Source organism: Malus sylvestris, chromosome 7, assembly GCF_916048215.2.
Source record: "Malus sylvestris chromosome 7, drMalSylv7.2, whole genome shotgun sequence".
NCBI lineage: Eukaryota > Viridiplantae > Streptophyta > Magnoliopsida > Rosales > Rosaceae > Malus > Malus sylvestris.
This window is the reverse complement of record NC_062266.1, coordinates 17604848-17613743: the sequence shown is the minus strand read 5'-3', so window position 1 is coordinate 17613743 and position 8896 is coordinate 17604848. Positions and strand designations below refer to the sequence as shown.

General features: G+C 38.6%; 2 protein-coding genes across 3 annotated transcripts; one reads left to right on the top strand and one right to left on the bottom strand.

Annotated features, from left to right (window-relative positions):
* The first annotated feature begins 452 nt into the window (after positions 1-452).
* LOC126627709 (shaggy-related protein kinase theta-like) lies at positions 453-5118 on the top strand. Its single transcript, XM_050297226.1, has 13 exons — positions 453-814; positions 2074-2340; positions 2506-2598; positions 2736-2795; positions 2908-3180; positions 3333-3407; positions 3561-3617; positions 3716-3856; positions 3953-4003; positions 4091-4186; positions 4271-4354; positions 4442-4544; positions 4626-5118. Exons 1-13 carry the CDS (start codon positions 752-754, stop codon positions 4685-4687), a joined length of 1425 nt encoding a protein of 474 aa, XP_050153183.1. The 5' UTR covers positions 453-751; the 3' UTR covers positions 4688-5118.
* LOC126627708 (putative pentatricopeptide repeat-containing protein At5g52630) lies at positions 5041-8429 on the bottom strand. Of its 2 annotated transcripts, none has more exons than XM_050297224.1 (2): positions 5682-8429; positions 5041-5506 (listed from the first exon to the last, which is right to left on the bottom strand). In XM_050297224.1, exon 1 carries the CDS (start codon positions 8279-8281, stop codon positions 5816-5818), a length of 2466 nt encoding a protein of 821 aa, XP_050153181.1. In that variant the 5' UTR covers positions 8282-8429; the 3' UTR covers positions 5041-5506; positions 5682-5815. The 2 variants fall into 2 exon arrangements, with proteins under 2 accessions (XP_050153181.1, XP_050153182.1); XM_050297225.1 differs by having other exon boundaries at positions 5041-5419.
* Between the last annotated feature and the right edge of the window lie 467 nt (positions 8430-8896).

Genomic DNA, 8896 nt, shown 5'->3' with positions numbered 1-8896 from the left:
TATCTTTCTTGGCAATGCCTCTATTTTCACTCCATTGTCCAATTCAAAACGTCAATTTCCAATTTTTTTTTTTTTTAATTTTGAAAATTACATTTCATAAAATAGATCGATTCGTTCGGCATTCGCGGCCAGCACAGTCAATTAAGTCGAAATAGAAAAATCTCTCAGCCTTAAAAACTGACCAATGACCAGTCAAAAAGGCACTCTTACCCGAATATTCCGTTTCGAATCTCCTCTTTATCTGGAAAATCCGCAAATACGCGCCGTCTGATCCCCCATCATATCCGATCAACGGCGGAAATTTAACCTTTGACCAAGGTACAATAAAGAAATGGTGTAAGGCTGGAATGAATGATTTTCATCTGTCCAAGTTTGACCGCAGAATCAAAATTCCCAAATAAAAAGTAGTAAAAATTAAAAATTAAAAAAAAAAAGCTAACAGACAGAGAGATAAATTCTAGAGAGAGAAGACTACAAAAACAATTGTAGAGAGAGAAAACCTAAATATTCTTAGAGAGAGAGGGATAGGGAAGAAAGGGAGCTTGTGGTTTTTTTCTTCCTTCCTTTCTTTTCCTTTAATTCTTCTCTTTTGGGGGATTTGCAGGGTTTGATTTGAATCAGGGGAGGAGCGAGAGAGAAGGAGGAGAGGAGAGAGAAAGCTTGGCATTTCTCTCTCTTCTTTGATTTCTGTTCATTGGGAGGAAATTCAAGTTAGGGTTTTTGGGTTGTTGAATCAGAACAACGAACAAAGATGAATATGATGCGCCGGCTCAAGAGCATTGCTTCGGGACGTACCTCAGTTTCGTCGGACCCTGTAAGTTTGAATTTTTGTGTGTATTTGATTTCTAGTTTTGGTTTGGAGGATTTGAGCTTGTTTTTGGTAGTTTGGAAATGGAAGAAAATAAAGCAATAATGTTGAATGTTTTGATTTAGGGCGGTTTGATTTTGTGATATTTCAAATTTTGATTTCAGAAGCTCGCGTCTGGTAAGATTTACGATGTAGAAAACATGGTGGAGGATTTGTGTTTGTTTATTTATAATTTGGGAAGTATATGACTTATAAGTATATATGTGTGTGTATGTATGTATGAATGTATTCATTTTCCTAGTATCACACAACTGTTTACTGGGTGTGTAATTGTGTGGATTTGAAGGATCATTTGAGTGAAGTTGAGTAACATTTGTATTTTATATATTATTAAAAGAGGCTTTTTTTTCGCCCAAGGGCGAGTGGATGTTCAATCTTGTGCATATAGTTTATCCAAGTTGAAATGGAATTTTAATTTGTTTTCTTTGTTACTTTTGTATATGGCTCGCTGTTTAATGTTGGCCCGTTAGTTTTGATTGGCATAGCATTTTCATGATGCATTTCTATTGTATTTAATTGCGAGCGTCGGATTTTGTTTGTGTTACCACAGATAGTAGTGTTTTGAAAGAGCATCTTGGGGGATAACTGATGGAACAAATGACTACTTTTGGTTCTTGTATGAGCCATCACATGTAATGCCCACTTTGTGTTTGGATATTAGATAGATACGTGTATATACATATATGTATATAAACTATACAGTTGGACGAGAATGATTTTCTACCTCATGAATGCCGTGGCTCTCTGGGTTTGCACATCAACGAGTCAAATTGTTATTTTAGCAAGTATATTGGATTTCTTCTTATTTCCAGGACAATGTCCAACTGAAGTATATCACTAACCTTGAGGAATGTGTATACTCTATTGATTTGTGAGATGCAATTAACGTGTTTTGCATCATAAGTACTGCATATGGTTTTTCAAGGCTTTTAATGCGCCAAGTTAGCTGTGGGTTTTTTTTTTATACCTTTTCTGGAATATAAATCTTCTGTGTAGTTAATGTTTACATCTTTAGTACTTTCCTAATTTTGTTGTGATGAAACGATCACGTGGTGATCCATGCAATTATGCTAATAGTTAATAACACAATGAGGGCTGAGTGGATTTTTTTTTCTTCACAATTTGGTAATTTGGATGCGCAGTTCATTTTTTTCCGTTTGAATCTATATTTAGCAAAGTTAAATTTATTTCTTTTTTCGTTTTAGGGAATTGATTCTACCACAAAAAGAGCAAAGGTGGATCAAGAAAATGAGAAGAAGGCTAATAAACAGTCAAATACTGTTGAGGGAAGTGCCACTGGTCTAGAGCAGCATATGGCTTCAACGTCACTGGAAACTGCTGCGAGCACATCCAGTGTATCTTCAGTAGGTAAGACCGAGACCAAAGAAGACAAATCTAGTAATGATCAGCTTCCCAAAGAAATGCATGAAATGAAAATTAGAGATGAGAAGGCCAACCACCATGATGACAAGGTATTTTTTTGTTGGCTGGCGTTGATTTTTTTTTTTTTTTTTTTTTTTTTTTTGTGATCCTTTTTTCATCCATATGTGTCTTTATTAACTCTCATGTGAAAAAGACATGTTTTAAACTGGTGAATATCGGTTACTGAGTAAATTGTGTAAACTTGCCTTGTGCAGGATATGGAAGAAACTATTATAAATGGTAATGGAACAGAAACAGGTCATATAATTGCAACGAAAGTAGGTGGTCAAAATGGACAACCTAAACAGGTGTGCTTAGTAATTCTGCATTTCTTATGTTGTCTCCTAGGAAGTCCTCATGTTATTCTTGTTTTTTTTTTCCAGAACTTCTTTCTGCATGACCTCATTTTCTGCTGGTTTGTCTAATTTTTCATTTTTGGTTACAGACTATCTCTTACATGGCAGAGCGTGTAGTTGGCACTGGTTCGTTTGGAGTTGTCTTTCAGGTAGTTAGAATTATTTACGTTTGTTCATCATTTAGGTTTCTTTGGTTCTGTTTTCCACTGATACAGATCTCAACGTCATTTGTTACCTTGCTTACCATAATTTATTGTGCAGGCTAAGTGTCTGGAAACAGGTGAAGCAGTTGCAATAAAAAAGGTGTTGCAGGATAAAAGATATAAAAACAGAGAACTTCAAATTATGCGCTTTCTTGACCATCCTAACGTTGTTCAATTGAAGCACTGTTTCTTTTCAACTACTGACAAAGATGAGCTGTACCTCAATCTTGTCCTCGAGTATATATCTGAAACTGTTTACCGGGTCTCAAAGCATTATATCAGGATGAACCAACATATTCCCATTATTTATGTGCAATTATATACATACCAGGTAATTTTGGAATCCGTCTATTTCCTCCACTATGTGGGAAAAGGCTTTGTTGTTGTTGTGTCTATTTCCTCCACTGCCTTTTCATTAGTGGGTTGTCAGGTTTTTTTATTCCTATTATGTAATAATAAATTGAATTATTTTCTATTTTGTAGATTTGTCGTGCATTAAATTACTTGCACCATGTTGTTGGTGTGTGCCATCGTGACATTAAGCCACAAAATTTGCTGGTAAGATTTCTTACAGTTTATATCAATTTAATCTTAGTGTTGATCAAGTATGAACAAGAATTAGTTTTCTCATTCATAGCAGTCCGATTTTAATTGATCTGAGATTATATCTTCACTCATTGTAATGCTGCTGAGGGTTTGATGCATGTGCAGGTCAATCCCCACACGCATCAGCTGAAGATATGTGATTTTGGGAGTGCAAAGATGTTGGTATGTTTCCTATTCTGTGAATCTGGAGGTGCTTTGATGATATTTGGAATTCATGAAGGTCTTGGAACTGATGACTTCTTTAATTTCCTCATTTTTAGGTGCCTGGTGAAGCCAACATATCATATATTTGTTCACGATATTATAGAGCACCAGAACTTATATTTGGGGCTACAGAATATACCACTGCAATTGATATGTGGTCTGTTGGTTGTGTATTTGCTGAGCTTCTTCTTGGACAGGTACGTGAATAGCACATTGGATTCTTGTTTAACTTGTATGAATTTGGTTTGTTTTATTTTTCCAGAATCTCATGACTATTTCTGATATCATTACAGCCACTGTTTCCCGGGGAGAGCGGTGTTGATCAGCTGGTGGAGATTATAAAGGTACAGTAGATGTAAACCATTCGTTTCTTGTTATGGTGATATTTGTGCTATTTTGTGTTCTCATCTTTCTTTTGGGTATTATTCTAGATTCTTGGGACACCAACCAGAGAAGAAATAAAGTGCATGAATCCCAATTACACAGAGTTCAAGTTTCCTCAGATCAAAGCTCACCCGTGGCACAAGGTATGTTCAATATTTTAATTCAGTATTTATGGTCAATTGGTTGTATTTGTTCAGCCGAAATCTTATTGTGATTGTGATCTTCAGATATTTCACAAGCGAATGCCCCCAGAAGCAGTGGATCTTGTGTCAAGGCTGCTCCAGTACTCACCAAATCTACGTTGTACTGCTGTAAGAAAATGAACTTACTTTTGATAAATTATGATTAAAGTATGTGATATGGACAAGTCTAAAGCTAAATTGTTTCCTGGTTTTTAGTTGGAGGCTTGCGCACACCCCTTCTTTGATGATTTGAGAGACCCGAACGTGAGTTTGCCTAATGGACGAGCATTGCCTCCTTTGTTCAATTTCACAGCTCAAGGTAAAGATATTTCACCATTCTATGGCCTGGTTTTAGTTGTTGTCACCTCCAGTCTTTAACTTGATGATGATTGCCCTGCAGAATTGGCTGGAGCACCCACTGAACTCCGACATCGTCTAATCCCTGAGCATGCTAGGAATTGACGCACGAACCTGAGGGGGTCACATAAGTTCACGATGTAAATGCCGTTTTGTTTGCTTGGATGAGCCATGCTGCCTTGCACTGCGCTCGTAGACTTTCTATCGGAGGGGTTGACGTGGCAGTAATGAAAGTACGCGCTGGAGTTGAAGTGGCAGGCTATTCGATCGAATAGATTTTGCGGGTGGAATGTTCAGGTGGATGTTAGTGGGGATTGCTTCGGCTAAGATTCCAAGACCAAATTTTCGCGATGTATGTTGTATACCTTGACTGAAAGAAGAGCTTTTACATGTGAATGTTAAATCATGTTGTCATATATAGTGTTTTATGAGTAATGTGGAGAGACTAAATGGGATCATTCAGATGAAATTAGGTTCTCATTGTATGCTGTTCCACTATTACACACAGATTCAAATCTTTGAGTGGATTTTCCGACTAGCCTTTCTTCGTTTGCTTCTCTTTCGGTGGTAGATCCGTATGTTCGTTCTACCAATCTTCGAGCTAAAAATGTCACGCTTGAAACACCCTCTGAAACTAAACTCAAGTCTCATTTAACATTATACACCTTCCATATGTTTCCGATGAGCCTGCGTCTCAGGACGAAGATGACATTGACGTTCGCTAAACTTTGATATTAGGAGCTGCAAGTCACTTTCAAGGTACACGACCTGAACTCCCACATCAACTGCCATATAAACACACTCAGTCCTCCGTGAAGCAGCATTTCTCAGATAGACCTACCAAAACGGTTGTTTGTGCTACACATCATCAAATGGGTTATAGTGTATCATGGATCGACCTCAGTGAAGATTCACCAGCATAATCTGAAATACCCTACCGAATGTGAATGAACGGTAATGTACTAGCACGCTTTGAAGTAGTACTAAAAAAGATTCTAAACTATAACCTAAATTACTGCGAACTTGGCTTTCAGCAGAATTAAGATGCTTACAGAAAAGTGAAATCACAGAGTATGAGAGAAGGGAAAGTTTATATTACCCTTTAAGTCGATGTTCATTTGATCGTAACAGGATTGAGGGTGTCGATGGAACCTAACCTTTGAAGTGTTGCACGTGGACAGATTTTAGAAACAGCACCAAGAACGAGCCATTTGGAGTTAACAGACGAATCTTCTACCAGTAATCATCACAAGAGCAGTTCCCTTCTTTGAAATGATGAAAACAGTTAGAATCTCTTAATATAATATGCCGAAGATAGACCTTTGATATAAATTTCATTGCAGTATGGCAATCTCCACAAACCCGGAGATTCTTAAAAATTCGGATTGGTGCCCCTGGTGGTGTGGTGAGAAGCCCGAAAGCAACAGCCAACTTCTCACTGTGATACGCTAGGCCAAGCTCTTTACCCTCTTTATCCATGTCATGAAGCGCAAAATTCATATCTGGCACGTATCCAGCTTCCTTGATCAACATCATGATCTCATCAACCTTTGAATATATTTCAGCCGTCCTCGAATGGCTTCTATCTTCAGACATAAAGGTATGCACTTGGCTGTTCGTCTCAATCCAGCTGCATCCAGGCTCCTTAAGAATTCCCTTTGATTTCATCAATCTTCGGATTCTTGCAGCATCTTCCCATCTAGAAGCCGCAGAATACATGTTAGATAACTGAACATAAGGCACAGCATTTAGAGGTTCCAATTTGAAAAGGTTCATTGCTGCCCGCTCTCCAAGTTCTATGTTCCCGTGTACTCTACACGCAGCAAGCAGTGCCTTCCATACAGTTCCATCCGGTTCCACAACCATTTTATTTACTAATGCTTCGGCCTCATTAAGCTTCCCTGAGCGCCCCAAGAGGTCAATCATGCACGCATAGTGCTCCGAACCTGGTTGTATTCCATAAACCCTACTCATCAATTCAAAGTAGTACCGACCTTTTTCCAGAAGACCAGCATGGCTACAAGCAAATATTAAGCCGATAAAGGTAATGAAGTCTGGTTCTGCGCCAGTTAAAATCATTTGATCATAAAACTTTAGGGACTCCTTTCCTCTTCCATTCTGGGCATAACCAACTATCAAAGCTGTCCAAGTAATCACATCTTGAACTTGCATAGAGTCGAAAACTTTATTGGCGTCTTCTATGCACCCACATTTTGCATACATTGCTACAAAGGAATTATCTACTGATAAGGAGGCTTGAAGGCCGGACTTAATAAAGTTTGCATGAATTTGTTGGCCAAATTCCAGAACTGTCAGTTCGGCAGAGGCACTCAAAGCGCTGGCAATTACAAACTGGTCGGGATAGATCCCTGCAGTTCTCATCTCACAGAACAATCTAAGTGCTTTTTCATGAGAGCCATTACGTACATAGCCTGTGATCAGGGAGGTCCATGAGATAACATCCTTGTCTGACATACACTTAAACACCTCAACCGCAGCATCTATGTTCCCCTGCTTAGCATACATATCAACGAGAGCATTTCCCACAAGTTGATAAACGTCAAAACCAGTCTTGATTATCAAACAATGGATAGACATTGCATTTGTCATGTCCTTCATCACAGCAAAGGAGTTTAGAACAGATGGATACGTAAAATGATCAATCTTCATTTCTCTCGACCGCATATCTTTAAACAAGGACAAAGCTTCTTCTGCAAACCCCTGCCTTACACAACCCACAATCATGGAGTTCCAAGAAACAACATCGTCAACCTCCATGCTTCTCAATGCCTTCTTTGCACTATTAAGGTCTCCACATTTGACATACATGTCAACCAAGGAACTTTGGACAAACACATTAGCTCCGAGACCACTCTGAACAACACATCCGTGCACCTGAGCTCCGAAACTATGTGCTAAGACCGACGCAGAAGCTGTCAATACACTAGGGAACGTAAACTGATTGGATTCAACCCCTTCTGCTCGCATGTCTCGGAAAAACTTCATTGCCTTAAACCCATCACCATTCTGAGAGTACCCAGTAAGCATGACAGTCCACAAAACGTGGTTTTTCCTATCAAACAGAGTCTCAAAGAGATACTCAGCTTCTGAAATGCGCTTGCACTTTGCATACATGTCCACCAAACCCGTGACAACGAAAATATTATTGTCAAATTGGGTCTTTGTCATATAACCATGAACAAGCGCACCTCTCTGGAGCAAACCCAGTGTTGAACACAACCTCAGAACACTGCCCAACGTGTACTGGCTGGGCTTATGCCCCTCGAACTGCATTCGCCAAAACAACTCGAAAGCTTCACTTTCGCTCTCATTTCGGCAGTACCCAGATATCAATGACGACCATGTGATGGAGTTTTTACTTGGGGTCGCATCAAAGAGTTGTTTTGCTTCAGCTAGTCTTCCTGAGTTAGCATAAGCAGCTATCATAGTGTTCCAAGAAAACTCATCCCTGCTCGGCATTTTATCGAACATCTGGCGCGCCTCGTCGACTCGGCCGGATTTAGACAGCTCATTGAGAAGTAAATTGGAGTGAAACTTAGACTCCGTTGAATCCACAGTGCTGCTGAGGAAACGGGTCAGTCCTCTGTGATTGAATCTGGATTGATGGGAATAATTGAAAAAAATTGAATTGAATTTGTTCATAACCAGCTTTCGCTTTTCAATGGCCGTGTAGATCATCAAGGTTCGAACTTTACAAATATAGCTGACTTCAACATCATCCAATTGATGAGAAAGGAATGTCCTTTTGGATTCTATGTAACGAAGGAAAGGACCAGAAAAATGGATACAGGCCCATTTGAATATCGAAGCTTACTTATAAATTCAAACTATATTTTATTATTTAATAAGTAAATTGTAATAATGATTCATCAACTTTAACCTAATTGGAGTGATGGTTCCTCAACTAAGTGACCATTGGTCCCTTAACTAATCAAAACGTACAGGTCATTTTTGTCAACTTTGTTAGAACTTCCATCAAAATAAATCACGTACCACGCACGTGAAGCTAAACCAAGGGCAATAAGGAAAACCAAATGAAAACCAAATGAGAAAAATTATAGCAATAGTTCCTCAACTTCTTTTGAGTACATCGATATTTTTACACTAATAGAAGCAAAGTTCAGCTAAGTCACACAATGGGTAACTTAATTTGGTATTCAATTTACCATAACTTTAACTGAATTAAAGAAATGGTTCTTTAATTTTAACTCAATTGAAGCAATGATCTCTCAACTCTAACCCAATTGTAGCAATGATCCTTCTAGCATGACTCATTTTGACGAAATTCTGACA